General features: G+C 48.3%; 1 protein-coding gene across 1 annotated transcript in view; it reads right to left on the bottom strand.

Moving 5' to 3' along the window:
* FBXO33 (F-box protein 33) overlaps positions 1–23,503 on the bottom strand; it is a 29,314-nt gene extending 5,811 nt beyond the window's left edge. Inside the window, exon 1 of the mRNA XM_038756041.1 lies at positions 23,001–23,503. Within this exon, the coding sequence (XP_038611969.1) occupies positions 23,001–23,503 (503 nt within the window). The remainder of the gene's footprint in view (positions 1–23,000) is intronic.
* Between the last annotated feature and the right edge of the window lie 654 nt (positions 23,504–24,157).

Genomic DNA, 24,157 nt, shown 5'->3' with positions numbered 1-24,157 from the left:
AGCGATCATTTTAGTAATCACAAAGAATACGGTATATAAAATATTTAGTAGAGTACTGCACTTACTGTACAATGTGTATTACCCCTAACTACACTTAGGGGCCCGGGAGTCAAGAGGACCTGGGTTCTAATCCTGACTCTTCCACTAGCCTGCTGGGTCACTTTGGGCAAGTCACTTATTTGGGCCTCAGTTTCCTCTTCTGTAAATTAGGGATTGAGACTGAGTCCCAGACACGGACTGCATCTACCGCGGTATTTAGTTCAGTGTCTGGCATGGAGTAGACGCTTCAACACCATTTAAAAAAAGTGATGGAGAGGGGCTGGTGGAAGAAATGAGAAAGCTGCCAGGGGGATGGGGCTTGTAAATTAGTCTTGTATTCACGTCATAGGACAAATCACTAAAAATGCCACTTCTGGCTAGTTTTCTATTGCGTTTTTTCACAGGAATGTAGGACAAAGAGTATGAATGGGAGAATGCTTTCCAGAAGAACAAAAGGGAGGTGAAGGAAATGATGAAGGCAGGGACCCCTGACTCATGAAAGGCTGAGTCGGTTGGTAAGGTCCACGGGAATCCAATAAAGAGTTTTGAGAATTGGAGTGATATGGTAAAACATCAGCAAGAAAGCTGACTTTTTACAGCACCATTTCTGGATTTACTGGCGAGGAGAAAGGCTAGAAACTAGATGGCCAGGGAGAAAAATAATTTGGAAATTTAGATAAGATGTGGCCAATGTCAGGATTTGAGAATGGACTGCAGAGACCGAAGGGAAATACTGGCTCCAGAGATGTTGAAGAAAAAGCCATGGCTGAAATGGATGATGGCAGAGTTTCAAGTGGGTAAAGGAGGAAGCTTCCAAGACTCTGAACCAAGTGATGGGCCTGGAACTCTGAAGAAACAGCGGGTTAGCCTGTCTGTGGTAGGGACCGATGAATCAGTCATATTTATCATTTATTATTTATAATTATTGGTATTATTAATATTGTCCTCCCCCCCGCAATGCCCACCCCACACCTCACCACGGAGGGGGGATGGAGAAACAGCTAGAAGCCAGAGAGGGGCCAGTGGCATTATGCCAACAGTGGTGAAGGTTTTGGACCAAAGACCCAAACCTGTCTGTCTTACATGATGGAATGGCTTACACCAGGAATCTGTAAAATGGCCATCTAACTGTCCTGCTCCCCTGCCCACCTACTCCCTGGGTTCACTCTCAATCTCTGCCTCAATCTTGTGTGTCTCACCACTGACACCTTGCCTATGACCTCCTTTTGGCCAGGAATGCCCTCCCCCTTCATATATGACTGACCACCACTCTACCCACCTTCAAAGCCATTCTTAAATCATCTCTCTTCCAGGAGGCCTTTCCGACTAAGCCCTCATCAAATTAAGCCTTAATCCCTTGCTGAGGGAGACATGGCAGTTCCATTAGCAGCCCACTTGATGCCCAAGCTCGGCCTCCCCCCACCCCGAATGGCAAGTGTCCTGGAAAGGTGCCCTGCTATGTTTTTGGAGGCACAGCACGCAAGTGATTCTCTCGATGACTGTCATACTCAGGGACACAATCTTGCAGTCAGAAGTCAGCTCTACATGGTTAACTATGTTAACTAACCACACTACTATGCATAACCACACATGCATATCTGCCTTTCTGGTTCAAAGATAATTTTTGTCTCCTTGGGGGAGGGATATTGATTTGAGCAATGAATGACAAATGATCACTCATTCCTCAAAGTTTATGTAAGACTATCCGGCAGTTGTTATGGCCAAGACCACTTACTAGCATTGACGCTTCCTCCTCCTCCTCCACCTCCCCACACTTTTTTTGTAATGGTACTTACTAAGCGCTATGTGCCAGGAACTAGACTAAGCGCTGGGATAGATACAAAATATTCAGGTTGGACACAGCTCATGTCCCCATGAGGGCTCACAGTCTTAACCCCCATTTTAACAGATGAGGCGACTGAAGTATAGAAGTGACATTCCCAAGGTCACATGCAGACAGGTTCTAATCCTCAGGTCCCTTGATTCCCAGGCCCGTTCTCTTTCCACTAGGCCACGCTGCTTCTCATCTTCACTAGGAAGGGTGAGGATTACGAGAATGGATGACAAAAGAACACCCTACACGTGAGATGAGCTGAAATACGGTCACTGCAAACAAAGTGGTCCGAGGAAATGGTTTAACGACATAGGGAAGCAAAATTCCAAACAATGTGGTGCACCAGTAGATATGTGGAAGAAGGCAGCTGAGGACAGATCAGATTAGTTAAAAAAATCAATCAATCAATCAGTACTATTTATTGAGTGCTTTTGCTGTGCAGAGCACTGTTTTAAGCACTTGGGAGCATACAAGGAGCATGGTCTCTCGAGTTTATCCACACCCCTTTATAATTAAGGAATGGATCTTTGAGGTTTACAAGAACACAATTCATGGAAAATTATAAGTGGTTACCTTTTTAAAAAAATTTCAAGTAAAGCCAGGTTTAAATTTTTTTTAAAAAATTTCAGCTATTTACAAAATGATTCCCAAGTGATAAGGTCCCCGGGGGGCAGGGGGAGAGTTAGAGGGTTATAGTGGAAAGGCATTTATGCCACTTGCCCAAGGTAGAGGTGGCAGTGGGAGTTTTCTGTGGATGGGGTGGTACTAGCAATATTTACTTTGTTGGTTTGGCGGGGGGGTGCAGGAAAAGAATGGAAGGCTCTGACTTATATACACCTGTATGTATATATGTTTGTACATATTTATTACTCTATTTATTTTACTTGTACATATCTATTCCATTTATTTTATTTTGTTAATATGTTTGGTTTTGTTCTCTGTCTCCCCCTACTAGACTGTGAGCCCACTGTTGGGTAGGGACTGTCTCTATATGTTGCCAACTTGTACTTCCCAAGCGCTTAGTACAGTGCTCTGCACACAGTAAGCGCTCAATAAATACGATTGATTGATTGACCCCAAAGTAGTATTAGCAGGTGTGCTCTCTCTCTCACCCTCCCCAAGGGGTGACTAGTATTGGTTCAGCCTCCCCTGAAATTAGTGCCTAACTTCCAGGAAGGGGAGACAAGAGGCTAAAAGAGGAACTGGGAGGGATGAAGTGGAGAGTTAGAGAAAGCAACAAAAGCAGAGCGGAAATACAGAATGTTCTGGAGCAAAGAGACATACTTGTGTTTTTCCTGTCTTAAAGCAATGAAATGTGGGGTAGAAATTAGGTTAAGCCTGAAAAATCCAGACCATTCACATTTCTCAAAGCTACAGAATAGTTCAGTTAAAAAAGAAAAATATGTGCATACTGATCAATGGAACAGTACTTTGACAAAGTCGTCCGCTAGAACCACTTCAAACGATAACATTTTTCACTATAAACTTTCTTTAAGAGACACGCAAAGGCACAATGAGGACTCAGGTTAATTACCCGCTCCACCATTTTCATTTCATATTCCTTTACATATTGGTCTCTGAATCCTGGCATGGAAAATAGAGTGCAACAACTTCAGTCACTGAAATAAGATTAGTATTGTCAGGGGTCAAATGGATGACTAAAGTGGGAGTCTTACCAATCAATCAGTTGTATTTGTTGAGCACTTGGTGTAGAGCACTGAACTAAGCGCTTGGGAGAGTACAGTGTAACAGAGTTGGGAGACATGTTCCCTGCCCACAGTGAGTCTACAGTCTAGAGGAGAAACAAATATTAATATAAGTTATGAGGATGTACATAAGTGTTGTGGGGCTGAGGGGTAGGGAGGGTGTGTGTGTGTGTGTGTGTGTGTGTGTGTGTGTGTGTGTGTGTGTGTGTGTGTGTGTGTGTGTGTGTGTGTGTGTGTGTGTGTGTGTGATCCAAATCCAATGTGTGAATAAAGGAACCAAGTCCAAGTGTGAGGGTGACAAAAATGGGAAAATAAGAAATGAGGGCCTACTTGGGGAGTCTATGTAACATGAGAGGAAAATTTGCTAATTTCATAGCAATAAACTGATTATCCTTTCACCCTATGATCTTCATGGAGCCAGGAGTTTCTGCAGCAAAATTCTCTTCAACTGAAGTGAAACTGGTGACCCCAGACTTATTTTTGTTGTTGTTTCTGCATGTGGAACCAACAAATTGACTAGAGTTCTCTACTAATAAATCCAACTAAAGGTAAGCAACAAAAAGATATGCTGGGGAAATATTACAAGAGCCTGAAATGCCTTCCTTCAAACACAGAGATGACAGCTCAACAGAATTAATTACTGCTACACCCTACGTGATTAGGAACTTTACCAACCTACAACCCTCTGAAAAATCCTTACCCTGCCAGTGCATTACAGCACATTGTTTATAATGTTATGAATCATAATCTATAGCAAAGCTTATCTAAAACTAAATCTTTAAGGAACCTAACATCCTCCCACCTACTTCAAAAAAAATATCTTCTATTCAATTTGAGACTAAAATCTTGACACTGAAAATAAAATACTCCACTTACAGCTCATAAAAATACACTGTCATCCTGGATTGGAAAGTGACAGTTACTTTTTCTAGGTGGGCTATCCTTGAAATTTCTAAGTCCAACCAGCCCCACGGTTTGTTTCTTCATTCATTCATTCAATCGTATTTATTGAGTGCTTGTTATTAGTCAGATGTAGGAGGGCAAAGAGGAGAGAAGCAGGCTTACAATTAATAACCTTGCTAATAACAATGGGGGAGGGGGGCATCCTCTTCAATACAGATGAGAAGCACTGTTTACTGAAAACAGACAGAAAACTGGGGGGGAACACTAAATTTGAGTTAACCACAGCAAAGTGGGGCAGGATCAGAAGTACAAACAGTAATGGTCTTGAAGACAAAGTACATCACCTGGGTTCATTGTTTTTATTTTACCTCAGGAGAGCTGCACTTTAAAATTCATCCAGTATCCAGTGGTCATGAAAGTCATCTTAAGTATACAAAGCAGCAATTTTGAAAGATTCCCAAAATATATTTGGCTGCGCTTTCAAAATCACTAATCTGTATGTCACCCGTTGTTTCAGACACATCAACATCACACCGAATCCCCACTTAAACACCAAATACGGTAGAATTCAATTTCTCTTATTTTAATCAGTAACACATCTATTTTCCTTCTAGCATGACCAAGAATAAAAAATGTAATGCTCAAAATATTTTTCATCCCATACCTCAGACTGCAAACTTGTTCATTCAATGATTCAGTGCGTTTACTGAGCACTTACTGTGTGCAGAGCGCTGTACTACGCTTGGGAGAGTACAACAGAACAATAAACGGACACATTCCCTGGCCACAACAAGCTTACAGTCTAAAGGGGGAGACAAACATTAATATAAACAAATACATTACACTTTTGTACACAAGTGCTGTGGGGCTGGGAGGGGGTGGGGGATGAATGAAGAGAGCAAGTCAGGGAGACACAGAAAGGAGTAGAAGAAGAAAGGAGGGCTTAAGGAAGGCCTCTTGGAGATGTGGCTTCGATAAGGCTTTGGGGGGAGGACTGGGGGAAGGAGAGTCATTGTCTGTCGGATTGGAGGAAGGAGGCCAGAGGCAGGATGTGGGCACGAGGTCGGCGTTGAGATAGACAAGATTGAGGTACAGTGAGAAGGCTGGCATTTAGAGGAGAGAAATGTGCGGGTTGGTTGTAGTAGAAAAGTAGTGAGGTGAGATAGGAGGGGACAAGGTGACTGAGTGCTTTGAAGCCAATGGTAAGGAGTTTTTGTTTGATGCGGAGGTGGATGGGCAACTGCTGGAGCTTCTTGTTATGGGTGGGGAACGTGTCTGCTAATTCTGTTGAATTGTACTCTTTCAGGTATTTATAGTACGGTGCTCTGTACATAGTAAGTGCTCAATAAATATGACTCGTTGACTGACTGATTGAAAAAGAAGTACGGGCTGAGAAGAGTGCTATCAAATATCCATTGCTCTCCAATTAAAACTGTTAAATGTAGGGGCACTGAATTTGGCTTATCTTCCCTCAGTAAGCAGCAGTGATTGCCAGTAAGCCAGTCTTCAAAGTCTAAATGTAGATATCTACAGCCCTTAATCTTAGGCTGAGGTCCCTGTAGAAATGCTTATCACAATTCAGACCCAAATGCAGTTTTGAGAACAGGAAGGCTGTCCTTGTTCTTTCTCCGTCTCATAGTTCAATCTAGAGCTGGACCGTTCAACTATGCCCTCGTAATTTCTCTATATTTCCTTTCATTCTGGAGGATCCTCGACACCTCATCAAGCGCATAAATCCAGCTTTCCAGAGAAACTCCACAAGACTCCGGTGGAAGTCTTGCAGTGAGCAGAGACCTTGCATGACGAAGGAGGAAAAATGAGAGAATGTTCTTATTCTTCAGAGCAAGTGAAAAAATTTGAATGCTTCTCATGAATGCACAAGGCCCAAATACTCAGTGTTGGGAAAATCTTTCAGGCTGAATGACTAAGAGGAAAATAGCCTGGAAGGGAACTAAAATGTGGTTTACAATCTAGATCGGTCAACAGCCTTTTGGTGGTGTTGGTTAGCATTCTTCCCAAACCCTATTGGACTCTGTCCAACCTGATTAGTTGTATTAGTTGTATCTACCCCTTTGCTTAATACAGTGCCTCAAAGTGCTTAAATACCATAAAAATTCCCACAAAATTAACCAAAAAACTATTTTGGGCCAATTCATCATGAATTTAGCAAAACCCTTCTTGTTGGGCTTATTGATATTTTCTAGGAGCAGACTGCCTGAGAAGTCCTTGCTTGCTCTCCACTATGTGAAAACATGTTTCATTATACCTGCTACCTTCAAGCTGCAAGGGGAGGGGAGCATGGGTTCAAGTCCCATATTACGGGATAGGTTCACTCCTTTCATGTTTTGGTAGACTTCAATCACACCCATTCCCAGTCTTTGTATTCCCAGACCCACATCTGAATTTTTAAAGCCCACCTTCTCAGAGAAGCTGCCTTCTCTCTTTAATTATTTTGGTTGCCCATCTCTGGACCTATTCCAACTGCCTTGTCTTTAAAATCTCATGAAGAATTCTGAGAGTGAATGCATTATGAATTCGCATCGCAAAAATGTGAGGGTTTTTTTAATCCTCTTCCTTACAGTCAGAATTCAACTGGCCTTTGTGGCCTAGATGATCTCAGGAAAAAATAAAAAAATGATTCAGGAGATATTTCCTGATGGAGGGCTGACAGCTCAGAGAGGGCAATATCATGTAGTAGGGATATTATTCCCCTTAAATGCACGCTCTCCCAGTCATTACCAATCATCAAGTGCAACAGTCAACGAGAACTTCAAAGGCTAGAGTGAATTTTTGTTGGCTGAAATTGGAGTTACATCAGAGTTGGCTGAATATATCTTTTTGTGAAATAATGGAATGTATTTGGTTGACAATTGCCAGTCAGATGTTTTAAACAATGTATTATCCCTGGCCTTGAATAGCAGGAGCCTAAATAAAAAAAAATGCAAACACAACCCTACCGATGTATTAAATATTTAAATTAAAATGCAATTGCTTCGCCATTGTCCTGAGGTTTTACCAACTTATACTTAGTTTCTTTTCAAAAGAGGAACTGTTCTCTACCTGAAAACAGTCTAGTAAAAAATCAGGCCCTGGACATTTCCAGATGCATTTCTAATTTTTCTGGACCGATGATTGTGAATGCCTAGACACTCCTGAATCTCTAGCAGCGGTTCCTCACCCCTCCTCCATGCTTACGCCTCCCCTTTCTGCCTCTCCTAAGCTCAGACATTTGTTCACCTGATTCTGACTCACATCAGCTTCCGCCTACTGCTCGCTCTGGCAAGAACTGGGGCTTTAAAGCCAGAGTGATGGGTTGTGGCGGACTGAGACCCTCCACGAAGCACAGCCTGGTACTGGGCAAACTGGATGTAAAATTGGGCTTGGACCTAGAAGGCAGCAGGGTTGGGGGAAGCAGAGAATATGACGCAGCTTCAATGCCACGATGGCAGGAGGCATGGGAGGGTAGCCAAGGGGGTGGAAAGGTCTGACAGTCCTTTCCTGAATATTTTTTTTAAGGGGCCTTTTGCTCGAACTTTCCAGATTTCAAATATTTCCATATTTTTGATGTCTGGATTTTTGATAGCCTATGATCTGATTTCAGTATTTCCCCCACTGATAATTCTTTATTAAATGCTTCTTTTGTTCCAGAGTACTGTGCTAGATGCAAGGTGACTGGATTGAACAAACGGGGCCTCACGGCCTAGGAGACAGGATCCTGGAACAAGTACAAGCAGAAATCCAACTAAATTTAGGATGTGTATTAGATGGCACAGGGAATTATCGATCTCTTGTACTTAGGGTAGAAATTTTAGGGTTTTACCTGAATTAACCCACTTTCTACTCTTGAAGTCACCTTTAAAAAAATTAGGGTTAAACCTGAGAAGACTTGAAAAGCATCACCGCCACCAAGAGCGGCGCAGAGACGTTATTATGATATTTACTACATGCCAAGTGACTAGCACTGTGTTGGACTCTGGGGAAGATGCAAGACAATCATCCCAGACACAGTCCCCTGTCCCAGCCTGGGCTCACAGTCTAAGGGAGAGGGAGGACAATCACCTGATTGCAGTTTCACAGATGAGGAAAATGAACCTGTGATGTTCAGTGACTTGCCCAAGGTCACCCAGCAGGCCATACAGAAGAGTTGGTATTTTATTTTGTTAGTATGTTTGGTTTTGTTCTCTGTCTCCCCCTTTTAGACTGTGAGCCCACTGTTGGGTAGGGACTGTTTCTATATGTTGCCAATTTGTACTTCCCAAGCGCTTAGTACAGTGCTCTGCTCATAGTAAGCGCTCAATAAATACGATTGATGATGACTATGATGATGGTATTAGAACGCTATCCTCTAGCCCCCTCCCAATCCTGTGTTCTTTCCTCTAGGCCACTCTGCCTCCTCTCTGGAAAAAATACACTCCTGAATATCTAACTACCAATGTCAGAAATGTGTTGTACCTGCCCCAGTTGTGAGAAGAGGTGGCATCTCCAAATAATAATGTGTTACCTCAAACAGAAAGGTAGTTACCATCATACTTTAAGAAATAACCTTAAAAATTAGTCTAGCAAGTAATTTGAGTTTCCCACCCACTGTTGTGGAGAGCAACACTCCTCGGTAAACTCCTTGTGTACAGGGTTTTTGTTGTAGTTGCCAGGTGCCATCCTACACGGTAGGTGTTCCATAAATACCATTGTTATTACTTCTAAAAGCAAGGTACAGAATCAGTGGCCTTCCAGGGAGCATACAGGAACTATAAGAACTATCAGCCAAGTCCCACATTTGGGACAGGGACTGTGTCCCACCTGATTAACTTGTTTCTCCCCCAGCACTTAGAATAGTGCTTGACACATAGTAAGCACTTAACAAATCCCCCCCAAATCCCCCCACCATTTTTTTTTTAAATGGTGTCACGAAACCTGGCCAAATGGGCCACTGGTAACTGTTAAACTATGCACCCCCACCCAATAAGCTGTTGCCTTAAGGACAAATGAAAAGAGCAGCCCACTTTTAAGTGCATTTGAACAGTGGAAAGGCCATAAAATCTGGGTAAAATGTTCAGCTCTTTAGCTAGGCGAGGGCTTTTCTAGTGGCAGTACTATGGAAAGAATGAAGACCTCATTTACCAAGCTGGTACAGGTTTCCCTTTTCATTCTCTTCTGGGTATTTGAAACTTAGCATTTCAAATGTGGGTTAAAGCCAAACAAAGAACCCAAGTGGTCAGCAGTTCTCTAGAAGGAACAGTGCTACACATTTCAAGGTTGTGAGTCCAATCTTCTCTTTCACTCTTACGAAAAACCCTTACTCTGCCACGAGATAAAAATAATTGTTTACCAAAAGATGGTCTTTTATCAAAGAATGCAGTCTCAATTCTTGACATGGACAGCATTTTCTATTTCTTAATTATTTGGCTTTTCTACTCTTTCTACAGCGCCAATCCTATGAATCATCATCTATTTTTAAAATGCTATATAAATCGAACTCTTGAGAGGAACAGAGCCCCGAAAAATGTTTATTCTTATCTTGAGTTACTGATAAGTTTTACTTCCTGTTTTTAAAAAAAGCTACAGCACATTTGTCCCTGCGTTTGCTCGGCAGACAGTGGTCCAAGCGACTACGGAAGGAAACAAGGATAAAATACCAAAACTATCAAGTCAAACCTTAAACAGTTGCCTCAGCTGCCAGGACTTTCAGGAGACCTTAGACTAGTTCCATGACTACCGGGTACAGGGTGGATTTGCTTACTTCCACAAAAACTAAGAAATTAGATTGTGAGCCCTCCAAAGGGAAGGAAATGAGTCCAATTCTCACCTGTGGACTCTCTCCCAACGCTTAATACAGTACCCTGCACCCAGTAAGCATTTAAACATTACTACTACTGGTGCGCGACATTTCACTAAAGAACAAGCCCATTTCTAGACTGCAAGCCCACTGTGGGCAGGGATTAATAATAATAATAATGACATTTATTAAGCGCTTACTATGTGCAAAGCACTGTTCTAAGCACTGGGAAGGTTACAAGGTGATCAGGTTGTCCCACAGCGGGCTCACAGTATTCATCCCCATTTTACAGTTGAGGGAACTGAGGCTCAGAGAAGTTAAGTGACTTGCCCAAGGTCACCCAGCTGACAATTGGCGGAGTTGGGATTTGAACCCATGACCTCTGACTCCAAAGCCCGGGCTCTTTCCACTGAGCCACACTGCTTCTCTGGCAGTGAGGGATCTAGAGAGGGATTGTCTCTATTGCTGAATTGTACTTTTCAAGCGCTTGGTACAGTGCTCTGCACACAGTAACCGCTTAATAAATACGACTGAAGATTTCATTTAACTTCTGCTTGTAGAAAACAATACCCGGACATCCAATACTGCCCACATGCAAGTTGCCCCAGACTGATTAGTCAGGGTCCAGACTCTCTAATTGACCAAGACAAAATTGACAAGATGCGCAATGTGTCTTTTCAGGGTGGTGTACTGTACTTTCCCAGGCACTTAGTATAGTGCTCGGCACTCAGCGAGTGCTCAAAAATACCAGTGCTTGACTGGGTCAACCGCCTGAATCAGTGGCACTTGGTTTAGGCATCATGTCAAATCAATCAATCAATCAATCAATCGTATTTATTGAGCGCTTACTATGTGCAGAGCACTGTACTAAGCGCTTGGGAAGTACAAATTGGCATCACATAGAGACAGTCCCTACCCGATAGTGGGCTCACAGTCTAAAAGGGGGAGACAGAGAACAGAACCAAACATACCAACAAAATAAAATAAGTAGGATAGAAATGTACAAGTAAAATAAATAAATAAATAAACAGAGTAATAAATATGTACAACCATATATACATATATACAGGTGCTGTGGGGAAGGGAAGGAGGTAAGACGGGGATGGAGAGGGGGACGAGGGGGAGAGGAAAGAAGGGGCTCAGTCTGGGAAGGCCTCCTGGAGGAGGTGAGCTCTCAGCAGGGCCTTGAAGGGAGGAAGAGAGCTAGCTTGGCGGATAGGCAGAGGGAGGGCATTCCAGGCCCGGGGGATGACGTGGGCCGGGGGTCGATGGCGGGACAGGCGAGAGCGAGGTACAGTGAGGAGATTAGTGGTGGAGGAGCGGAGGGTGCGGGCTGGGCAGTAGAAGGAGAGAAGGGAGGTGAGGTAGGAGGGGGCGAGGTGATGGAGAGCCTTGAAGCCCAGGGTGAGGAGTTTCTGCCTGATGCGCAGATTGATCGGTAGCCATTGGAGGTTTTTGAGGAGGGGAGTGATATGTCCAGAGCGTTTCTGGACAAAGATAATCCGGGCAGCAGCATGAAGTATGGATTGAAGTGGAGAGAGACATGAGGATGGGAGATCAGAGAGAAGGCTAGTGCAGTAGTCCAGACGGGATAGGATGAGAGCTTGAATTAGCAGGGTAGCGGTTTGGATGGAGAGGAAAGGGCGGATCTTGGCAATGTTGCGGAGCTGAGACCGGCAGGTTTTGGTGACGGCTTGGATGTGAGGGGTGAATGAGAGAGCGGAGTCGAGGATGACACCAAGGTTGCGGGCTTGTGAGACGGGAAGGATGGTAGTGCCGTCAACAGAGATGGGAAAGTCAGGGAGAGGACAAGGTTTGGGAGGGAAGACAAGGAGCTCAGTCTTTGACATGTTGAGCTTTAGGTGGCGGGCGGACATCCAGATGGAGATGTCCTGAGGGCAGGAGGAGATGCGAGCCTGGAGGGAGGGGGAGAGAGCAGGGGCAGAGATGTAGATCTGGGTGTCATCAGCGTAGAGGTGATAGTTGAAGCCGTGGGAGCGAATGAGGTCACCAAGGGAGTGAGTGTAGATTGAGAACAGAAGGGGACCAAGCACTGAACCTTGGGGAACTCCCACAGTAAGAGGATGGGAGGGGGAGGAGGAGCCTGCAAAAGAGACTGAGAAAGAACGACCGGAGAGGTAAGAGGAGAACCAGGAGAGGACGGAGTCTGTGAAGCCAAGGTCAGATAACGTGTTGAGGAGAAGGGGGTGGTCCACAGTGTCAAAGGCAGCTGAGAGGTCGAGGAGGATTAGGACAGAGTATGAGCCGTTGGATTTGGCAAGCAGGAGGTCATTGGTGACCTTTGAGAGCGCAGTTTCCGTGGAATGAAGGGGACGGAAGCCAGACTGGAGGGGGTCGAGGAGAGAGTTGTTGTTGAGGAATTCTAGGCAGCGCGTGTAGACAACTCGTTCAAGGAGTTTGGAAAGGAATGGTAGGAGGGATATGGGACGATAACTAGAAGGTGAGGTGGGGTCAAGAGAGGGTTTTTTTAGGATGGGAGAGACATGGGCATGTTTGAAGGCAGAGGGGAAGGAACCAGTGGAGAGTGAGCGGTTGAAGATGGAAGTTAAGGAGGGGAGAAGGGATGGAGCGAGAGATTTCATAAGATGAGAGGGAATGGGGTCAGAAGCACAGGTGGCCGGAGTAGCACTTGAGAGGAGGGAGGAGAGTTCCTCTGAGGATACCGCTGGGAAGGATGGGAGAGTAGCAGAGAGTGTTGAGAGCCGGGGGGTTGGAGAAAGGGGGGAAGAGACTTTGGGGAGGTCAAAGATTCAGCCTGCTGACTTGCCCCATTCCCTCACTTCGCCGTGAAATGCAAGTTGGGATGTGAGCCAGATGGTGGCCTTGAGGTCTGGGGAAGACATGGATCCAAGCCAGGGATGGGCTCCGGTGCCCGCGTTTGATCTGGAGGGCACCTCTGCCTCCCAATTTCCAGTTTGGGAAGGAGGATGGCTTGACAGCTGCAGATGGAAAGGGATGCAGCCTAATGGAAAGGGCACTGGCTTAGGAGTCGGAGGATCTGCGTTTTAATCCTGGCTCTGCTGCTTGCCGGCTGTGAGAGTTTGGGCAAGTCATTCCGTTTCCCCATTTGTAAAACGGGGATTAAATCCTATTCCCTCCTACTTGGACGGTAAGCCCCAGGTAGGATAGTTACTGTGTCCCACCGGATGACTCTGCATCTACTTTGCATAGCTATTACTTGCCCCTACGTAGTTTAACTCAGTGCTTGGCGCGTAGTAAGAGGTTAATAAATACTACAATTATTTATGAGCACGAGGGTTGGTGTCCGGCTGCAGCTCCGTCAACCTAGTTCAAATGCGTGGCCAAGCTCTGAGCTGGAGCTAGTGCACAGGACAATTGGGCAAGCCCCTCCGTGGGCAAGCATGAACCCCTTCTGGCCCTTCAAGATGCACCTTGATTTCAGTGAAGAAGAATTTGAATGGGGAGTGGGGGGGGGGGGGGGGCGGGGGGGGGGCGGGAGGGGGATGCCAATTGAAGGTACCCCTCCCATGCTCCGCCTTGAACTTGAGCCCACAGTTCCCACACGGAGCCACCTTTCTGAGGCCAAAAAGATGACCCACACTTGTCCCCTGGAGTACGCAAGGCAGCCTCTCCCCTCTCCAAGACCTTCACTGGAAAAGACGACCTGGACTTGACTTTGACCTCCTCCGGTGACACTCTGTAGGTGCCTCGGTTTACCCACCTGTAGGTCACCGGGTCCCACCCCGGGCCGAATGGCCGGGGCCTGATTGGGGGCTGGCCGATCGCGGAGCAGGAATGACCCGGGACACCCGTGATTTAGTGACAAGAGCCCGGGCTTGGGAGTCGGAGGATGTGGGTTCTACTCCCGCCTCTGCCACTTCTCTGTTGTGTGACCTTGGGCAAACCACTTAACTTCTCATGGCTTAGTGGTGACAGTATGGGTTTGGGAGTCAGAGGGCATGGGTTCTAATCCTGGCTCCTCCACTTGTCTGCCGCTGTGTGACTGTGGGCAAGTCACTTAACTTCTCTGTGCCTCAGTTACCTCATCTGTATGGGGATTAAGACTGTGAGCCCCAAGTGGGACATGCTGATTACCTTGTATCTCCCCCAGCACTTTGAACAGTGCTTGGCATATAGTAAGCGCTTACCTTATTATTGTTCTCTGGGCCTCAGTTACATGGGACAACCTGATTACCTTATATCACCCTCAGTGCTTAGAAGAGTGATCGGCACATAATAAGCACTTAACAAATACCGTTATTATTATTATTCTCTGGGCCTCAGTTACGTGGGACAACTTTCATTCATTCATTCACTCATTAAATCGTATTTATTGAGCACTTACTGTGTGCAGAGAACTGTACTAAGCACTTGGGAAGTACAAATCGGCAACATCTAGAGACGGTCCCCATCCAGCAATGGGCTCACAGTCTAGAGATTACCTTGTATCTTCCTCAGCGCTCAGATCAGTGCTCAACACACATTAAGTGCTTAACAAATACCACTATTATTATTATTCTCTGAGCCTCAGTTGGGTGGGACAACCTGATTACCTTGTATCTCCTGTCAGCGCGCTTGTAACAAATACCATCCTAATTATCATCATCATTATGATAATTCTTATTTTTACCCTCCCTGGGCCTCCGGGACAGCATCCAGAGCCTCCCCAACTGCCCCCCCACCCCAAGTCAGCGAGGCGGGGATGCGTGTGTGTGTGTGTGTGTATGTGTGTGCGTGTGTGTGTGTGTGTGTGCGCGCGCGCGCGCGCGCGTGGGGGGGGCTTACTGGCAACAGCCCAGGCTTGGGAGTCAGAGGATGTGGGTTCTAATCCCGGCTCTGCCACTTCCATTCATTCAATCGTATTTATTGCGCGCTTACTGTGTGCAGAACACTAGAATAAACACTCGTCTGCTGTGTGACCTTGGGGAAGTCACTTCACTTCTCTGGGCCTCGGTTATTTCGTCTGTAAAATGGGGATGGAGACTGTGAGCCCCACGTGGGGCAACCTGATGATCTTGTCTCTGCCCTGGCGCTTGAAATGGTGCTTGGCAATTAGTAAGCACTTAACAAGTACCATCATTATTCCTTCCTTCATTCATTCATTCAATTGCATTTCAGTGGAAAGAGCCTGGGCTTGGGAGTCAGAGGTCGTGGGTTCTAATCCCGACTCGGCCACTTGTCTTCTGTGTGACCTTGGGCAAGTCACTTCACTTCTCTGGGCCTCAGTTCCCTCACCTGTAAAATGGGGATTAAGACAGTGAGCCCTTCGTGGGACAACCTGATCCCCTTGTATCTCCCCCTGTGTGCAGAGCACTGGACTAAGCTCTTGGGAACTACAAATAGGCAACATCTAGGGACTGTCCCTACCCAACAACGGACTCACAGTCTAGAGATTACCTTGTATCTCCCTCAGTGCTTAGATCAGTGCTCGGCACATAGTAAGTGCTTAACAAATACCAACATTATTATTATTATTCTCTGGGCCTCAGTTACGTGGGACAACCTGATTATGCTGTATCTCCGTCAGCGCTTAGAACAGTGCTCGGCCCCCCCCCCCTTCCTTCCTCTCCCCCTCATCCCCCTCTCCATCCCCCCATCTTACCTCCTTCCCTTCCCCACAGCACCTGTATATATGTATATATGGTTGTACATATTTATTACTCTATTTATTTATTTATTTATTTATTTTACTTGTACATTTCTATCCTATTTATTTTATTTTGTTGGTATGTTTGGTTCTGTTCTCTGTCTCCCCCTTTTAGACTGTGAGCCCACTGTTGGGTAGGGACTGTCTCTATGTGTTGCCAATTTGTACTTCCCAAGCGCTTAGTACAGTGCTCTGCACATAGTAAGCGCTCAATAAATACGACTGATTGATTGATTGATAGTAAGTGCATAACAAATACCACTATTATAATTATTCTCTGGGCCTCAGTTACGTGGGACAACCTGATGACCTTGTATCGACGTCAGTGCTTAGATCAGTGCTCAGCACACAGTAGGTGGTTAACAAATACCACTATCCTTATTATTCTCTGGGCCTCAGTTACGTGGGACAACCTGATTACTTTGTATCTCCCTCAGCGTTTAGAACAGTGCTCGGCCCGTAGTAAGCGCACAACAGACACCAACATTATTATTATTATAGTCAGTGTGCCGGCTGCTTAGGGACATGGACATGAAGCCCCGAGTGGGCAGGGATTGTCTCTCTTTATTGCTAACCTGTAATAATAATAATAACAATAATGATCGCATATGTTAAGTTCTTAGTATGTGCCAAACACTGTTCTAAGTGGTGGGGTAGATACAAGGTAATCGGGGTGTCCCACGTAGGGCACACAGGCTTCAATCCCATTTTCCAGTTGAAGTAAGTGAGGCCCAGTGAAGTGACTTACCCAAAGTCACCCAGCTGACAAGTGGCGGAGCCGGGATTAGAACCCACGACCTCTGACCCCCGAGTCCGGGCTCTTTCCACTGAGCCACGGTACTGTCCAAGCACTTAACACAGTGCTCTGAGTCCGTTGCTGGGTGTGGACCGTCTCTATATGCTGCCTACTTGCACTCCCTAAGCGCTTAGTCCAGTGTTCTGCCCATAGTAAGCGCTCAATAAATACAATGGAATGAATGAATGATCCGCACACAGTAAGCACTCAATAAATGCAATTGAATGTATGAGTGCTCTGCACACAGTAAGTGTTCAGTAAACACGACTGAATGAATGAATGGTCTCCACACAGTAAGCGCTCAATAAATACAACGGAATGAATGGTCTCCACACAGTAAACGCTCAATAAATATGACTGATGAATGAATGCCCTGCACACAGTAAGCGCTCAATAAATACGGTGGAATGAAGAAATGAATGGTTTGCACACAATAAGCGCTCAATAAATACAATGGAATGAATGGTCTGCACACAGTAAGTGCTCAATAAATACGATGGATGAACGGTCTCCACACAGTAAGTGCTCAATAAATATGATGGAATGAACGGTCTGTACACAGTAAGCGCTCAATAAATACGATGGAATGAATGAATGCTCTGCACACAGTAAGTGCTCAATAAATGCGACTGAATGTATGAATACTCTGCTCATAGTAAGCGCTCACTAAATATGATGGAATGAATGAATGGTCTGTCCACAGTAAGTGTGCAATAAATATGATGGAATGAATGAACGTTCTGGCCACAGTAAGTGCTCAATAAATACGATGGAATGAATGAATACTTTGCCCACAGTAAGCGCTCAATAAATACGATTAAATGTATGAATGGTCTCCACACAGTAAAAATACGACGGAATGAATGAATGTTCTGTCCACAGTGAGCACTCAATAAATACGATGGAATGAATGAATGAATGCTTAGCCCACAGTCAGCACTCAATAAATACGATGGAATGACTGAATGGTTTGCCCACAGTAAGCGCTCAATAAATATGATCAAATGTATGAAAGGTCTCCACACAGTAGTGCTCAATAAATACGACGGAATGAATGAATGTTCTGCCCACAGCGAGTGCTCAATAAACACGATGGAATGAACAAATGCTTTGCCCACAGTAAGTGCTCAATAAATTCATTCATTCACTCCATTGTATTTACTGAGCGCTTACTGTGTGCAGAGCACTGTACTAAGCGCTTAGGAAGTACAAGTTGGCAACATATGGAGACGGTCCCTACCCAACAGCAGGCTCACAGTCTAGAAGGGGGAGACAGACAACAAAACAAAACATATTAACAAAAATAAAATAAATAGAATAGTAAATACATACAAGTAAAATAAATACAGTAATAAATATGTACAAACAGGAATGAATGAATCCTTTGCCCACAGTAAACGCTCAATAAATACGATTAAATGTATGAATGGTGTCCACACAGTAGCGCTCAATAAATACGATGGAATGGTCACCCCCTCCTTCCCAACTGAGCCCCCTCCTCCCCCTCCCCATCCCCCTGTATATGTGTTTGTACTGATTTATTACTCTATTTTACTTGTACATATTTACTATTCTATTTATTTTGTTAATATGCTTTGTTTTGTTGTCTGTCTCCCCCTTCTAGACTGGGAGCACACTGTTGGGTAGGGACCGTCTCTATCTGTTGCCGACTTGTACTTCCCAAGCGCTTAGTCCAGTGTTCTGCACACAGTAAGCGCTCAAGCAATACGATTGAATGAATGAATGGTCTACACATAGTAATAATAATAACGGCATTTATTAAGCGCTTACTATGTGCAAAGCACTGTTCTAAGCGCTGGGGAGGTTACAAGGTGATCAGGTTGTCCCACAGGAGGCTCACAGTCTTAATCCCCATTTTACAGATGAGAGACCTGAGGTCCAGAGAAGTGAAGTGAGTTGCCCAAAGTCACACAGCTGACAAGTGGCGGGGCCGGGAGAATAATAATAATAATAATAATAATAATGATGATGGCATTTATTAAGCGCTTACTATGTGCAAAGCACTGTTCTAAGCGCTGGGGAGGTTACAAGGTGATCAGGTGGTCCCACAGGAGGCTCAGTCTTAATCCCCATTTTACAGGTGAGAGACCTGAGGCCCAGAGAAGTGAAGTGACTTGCCCAAAGTCACCCAGCTGACAAGTGGTGGAGCAGGGATTAGAACCCATGACCTCTGACTCCAAAGCCCGGGCTCTTTCCACTGAATGAACGGGGCGCTTACTGTGTGCAGAGCGCTGGACTAAGCGCTTGGGAACATCTAGAGACGGTCCCTACCCAACAGCGTGGCTCACGGTCTAGAGACCCCCGACCTCTGTCTCCAAAGCCCGGGCTCTTTCCACTGGGCCGGCGCTCAATCAATACGACTGACTGACTGGGGCGCTTACTGTGTGCAGAGCACTGTACTAGGCGCTTGGGAAGTCCAAGTTGGCAACATCTAGAGACGGTCCCTACCCAACAGCGGGCTCACAGTCTAGAAACCTCTGACCTCTGACTCCGAAGCCCGGGCTCTTTCCAATCAATCGTATTCCACTGAGCCACGCCGGCGCTCAATCAATACGATTGAATGAATGAATGAATGGAGCAATTACTGTGTGCAAAGCACTGGACTAAGCGCTTGGGAACATCTAGAGACGGTCCCTACCCAAACAGTGGGCTCACAGTCTGGAGACCCCCGAGCTCCGACTCCAAAGCCCGGGCTCTTTCCACTGGGCCGGCGTTCAATCAATACGACTGACGGACTGACTGACTGACTGAATGGGGCGCTTACTATGTGCAGAGCGCTGGACTAAGCGCTTGGGAACATCTAGAGACGGTCCCTACCCACCAGCGGGCTCACAGTGTAGAGACCCCCGACCTCCGACTCCAAAGCCCGGGCTCTTTCCACTGAGCCACGCCAGCGCTCAATCAATACGACCGACTGACTGACTGAATGGGGCGCTTACTATATGCAGAGCGCTGGACTAAGAGCTTGGGAACATCTAGAGACGGTCCCTACCCAACAACGTGGCTCAGTGGGAAGAGCGTGGGCTTGGGAGTCAGAGGTCACGGGTTCATACCCCGGCTCCGCCACTTGTCAGCTGTGTGACTTTGGGCAAGTCACTTCACTTCTCTGGGCCTCAGTGACCTCATCTGTAAAATGGGGATGAAGACTGCGAGCCCCAAGTGGGACAACCTGATCACCTTATAACCTCCCCAGAGCTTAGAACAGTGCTTTGCACATAGTAAGCGCTTAATAAATGCCATTAAAAAAAAACCAAAAAAAAAAAAACCCAGCGGGCTCACTGTCTAGAGACCCCCCACCTCTGACTCCAAAGCCCGGGCTCTTTCCACTGGGCCGGCGCTCAATCAATACGACTGACTGACTGGGGCGCTTACTGTGTGCAGAGCACTGTACTAGGCGCTTGGGAAGTCCAAGTTGGCAACATCTAGAGACGGTCCCTATCAAACAGTGGGCTCACAGGCTAGAAACCCCTGACCTCTGACTCCAAATCCCGGGCTCTTTCCACTGGGCCACGCCGGCGCTCAATCAATACGACTGACTGACTGAATAATAATAATGGCTTTTATTAAGCTCTTACTATGTGCAAATCACCGTTCTAAGCGCTAGGGAGGTTACAAGGTGATCAGGTTGTCCCTCGTGGGGCTCACGGTCCTAATCCCCATTTTCTAAATGAGGTAACTGAGGCCCAGAGAAGTGACGTGACTCGCCCAAAGTCACACGGCTGACAATTGGTGGAGCCGGGACTTGAACCCATGACCTCTGACTCCAAAGCCCGGGCTCTTTCTACTGAATGAATGGGGGCGCTTACTGTGTGCAGAGCGCTGGACTAAGCGCTTGGGAACATCTAGAGACGGTCCCTACCCCACCAGCGGGCTCACGGTCTGGAGACCCCCGACCTCTGACTCCAAAGCCCGGGCTCTATCCACTGGGCCACGCCGGCCCTCAATCAATACGACCGACTGACTGACTGACTGAATGGGGCGCTTACTATGCGCAGAGCGCTGGACTAAGCGCTTGGGAACATCTAGAGACGGTCCCTACCCAACAGCGGGATCACGGTCTAGAGACCCCCGACCTGTGACTCCAAAGCCCGGGCTCTTTCCACTGGGCCGGTGCTCAATCAATACGACTGACTGACTGACTGAATGGGGCGCTTACTGTGTGCAGAGCACTGTACTAGGCGCTTGGGAAGTCCAAGTTGGCAACATCTAGAGACGGTCCCTACCCACCAGCGGGCTCACAGTCTGGAGACCCCCGACCTCTGACTCCAAAGCCCGGGCTCTTTCCACTGGGCCACGCCGGCGCTCAATCGATACGACTGACTGACTGACTGACTAATAATAATGGCTTTTATTAAGCGCTTACTATGTGCAAATCCCCATTCTAAGCGCTAGGGAGGTTACAAAGTGATCAGGTTGTCCCTCGTGGGGCTCACGGTCCTAATCCCCATTTTCTAAATGAGGTAACTGAGGCCCAGAGAAGTGACGTGACTCGCCCACAGTCACACGGCTGACAATTGGTGGAGCCGGGATTTGAACCCATGACCTCTGACTCCAAAGCCCGGGCTCTTTCTACTGAATGAATGGGGGCGCTTACTGTGTGCAGAGCGCTGTACTAAGCGCTTGGGAACATCTAGAGACGGTCCCTACCCACCAGCGGGCTCACAGTCTAGAGACCCCCGACCTCTGACTCCAAAGCCCGGGCTCTTTCCACCGGGCCGGCGTTCAATCAATACGACCGACGGACTGACTGACTGACTGGGGCGCTTACTATGCGCAGAGCGCTGGACTAAGCGCTTGGGAACATCTAGAGACGGTCCCTACCCAACAGCGGGCTCACGGTCTAGAGACCCCCGACCTCTGACTCCAAAGCCCGGGCTCTTTCCACTGGGCCGGCGCTCAATCAATACGACTGACTGACTGACTGACTGGGGCGCTTACTATGTGCGGAGCACTGTCACCCCCCGGGCCTGGAATGCCCCCAATCCCTCTGCCCATCCGCCAAGCTCGCTCTCTTCCTCCCTTCAAGGCCCTACCGAGAGCTCCCCTCCTCCAGGAGGCCTTCCCACACTCAGCCCCTTCCTTCCTCTCCCCCTCGTCCCCCTCCCCATTCCCCCCATCTTACCTCCTTCCCTTCTCCACAGCACCTGTATATAGGTATATATGTTTGTACCTATTTATTACTCTATTTTACTTGTACATATCTATTCTATTTATTTTATTTTGTTAGTATGTTTGGTTTAGTTCTCCGCCTACCCCTTCTAGACTGCAAGCCCGCTGTTGGGTAGGGACTGTCTCTATATGTTGCCAATCTGTACTTCCCAAGCGCTTAGTCCAGTGCTCTGCACATAGTAAGCGCTCAATAAACACGATTGATGATGTATATACGTTTGTACATATTTATCACTCTATTTATTTTACTTGTACACATCTATTCTATTTTGTTAGTATGTTTGGTTCTGTTCTCCGCCTCCCTCTTTTAGACCGCGAGCCCGCTGTTGGGGAGGGACCGTCTCTAGACGTTGCCAACTTGGGACTTCCCAAGCACATAGTAAGCGCTCAGTAAATACGACTGATGATGATGATGATGATGATGATGTAGAGACGGTCCCTACCCAACTCACCGTCTAGAGACCCCTGACTTCACAGCCCGGGCTCTTTCCACTGGGCCGGCGCTCAATCAATACGACTGACTGACTGAATGAATGGGGCGCTTACTATGCGCAGAGCGCTGGACTAGGCGCTTGGGAACATCTAGAGACGGTCCCTACCTGACAGCGGGATCACGGTCTAGAGACCCCCGACCTGTGACTCCAAAGCCCGGGCTCTTTCCACTGGGCCGGCGCTCAATCAATACGACTGACTGACTCAATGGGGCGCCTACTGTGTGCAGAGCACTGTACTAGGCGCTTGGGAAGTCCAAGTTGGCAACATCTAGAGACGGTCCCTACCCACCAGCGGGCTCGCAGTCTGGAAACCTCTGACCCCTGACTCCGAAGCCCGGGCTCTTTCCAATCAATCAATCAATCGTATTCCACTGAGCCACGCCGGCGCTCAATCAATACGATTGAATGAATGAATGAATGGAGCAATTACTGTGTGCAAAGCACCGGACTAAGCGCTTGGGAACACCTAGAGACGGTCCCTACCCACCAGCGGGCTCACCGTCAGAGACCCCCGACCTCTGACTCCAAAGCGCGGGCTCTTTCCACTGGGCCGGCGCTCAATCAATACGACCGACCGGCTGACTGACTGGGGCGCTCACTACGCGCAGAACGCTGTGCTAAGCGTTTGGGAGGTACCTGTTGTTCCGGATGCTGCTGAGGACGCAGAGCACCAGGTCCAGGTAGGTGCGGAGGACGTCGAGCCAGCGGGAGGACAGGTGAGGGGCCGGGGCCGGGGCCGGGGCCTGGGCCTGGGCCTCGGCCTGGGCCTGGGCCGCCTCCTCCTCCCCTCCTCCTCCTCCTCCACCGCCTCCTCCTCCTCCTCCGGCCCCGGCCCCGCACGGGTAGTTGTCGGCGGCGAACTCGACCCTGAGGTCCCTGACGAACCAGCCGCACTTGCGCATGAGGAAATCGAGGCGGGGCCGCTCGGCGGGGGCGACGCGGAGGCCGAGCCGGAGCCGCGGCCACAGCGCCGGGTAGAAGAGGCACTGGCGCCAGTGCGAGCAGGAGGCCGAGGCCCGCAGCCGGTCCGCCGCCGGCAGGAACGACAGGATGTGCACGATCAGCTCGCTGGGCAGCGACAGGGCGCCCGCCCCCGCCGCCGCCGCCGCCGCCGCCGCCGCCGGCCCGCACAGAGCCATCCGCCCCGCCGACCGGACCACCGCCGCCGCGGCGACGACGACAACATCAATGACAGGCGGACGGAGGGGGGGGGGAGGGAGGGCGGGCGGCCGGGGGGAGGGGCGGGGCGGGGGCGCGCGCGCGCGAGGGGCACGCGCCGCCGGAGCCAATCAGCGCGCGCCTCGCGGGGAAGGGGCGGCCTCGCGCGCTCCCCTCCCTCCCCTCCTCCTGAGGGGGGGGCCGACTGTGACGTCACAGCCTCCGGCGCGGGCCGCGTTGGCGAGAGGCGGCCACTTCCGGGAAAGGGGCGGGGGGGAAGAGCCGCACGTGACCGCTGAGGCGACCCGCCCCTTTCCCCGCCCCCTCCCCCCCGATCAACGGCCCGCGCAGGCGCAGAGCGGCGCCCCCACAGAGAGGCACGTGACCGCTGAGGCGACCCGCCCCTTGCCCCGCCCCCTCCCGCCGTCAACGGCCCGCGCAGGCGCAGAGCGGCGCCCCAACAGAGAGGCACGTGACCGCGGAGGCGACCCGCCCCTTCCCCGCCCCCCTCCCGCGCCCAACGGACGGGCAGGCGCAGAGCGGCGCCCCAACAGAGCGGCACGTGACCGCGGAGGCCACCCGCCCCTTGCCCCGCCCCCTCCCGCCGTCAACGGCCCGCGCAGGCGCAGAACGGC

Source organism: Tachyglossus aculeatus, chromosome 14, assembly GCF_015852505.1.
Source record: "Tachyglossus aculeatus isolate mTacAcu1 chromosome 14, mTacAcu1.pri, whole genome shotgun sequence".
In the NCBI taxonomy this organism is placed as follows: Eukaryota; Metazoa; Chordata; class Mammalia; order Monotremata; family Tachyglossidae; genus Tachyglossus; species Tachyglossus aculeatus.
Note: the sequence above shows the minus strand (reverse complement) of the source record. Positions and strands in the feature narration are given on the sequence as shown.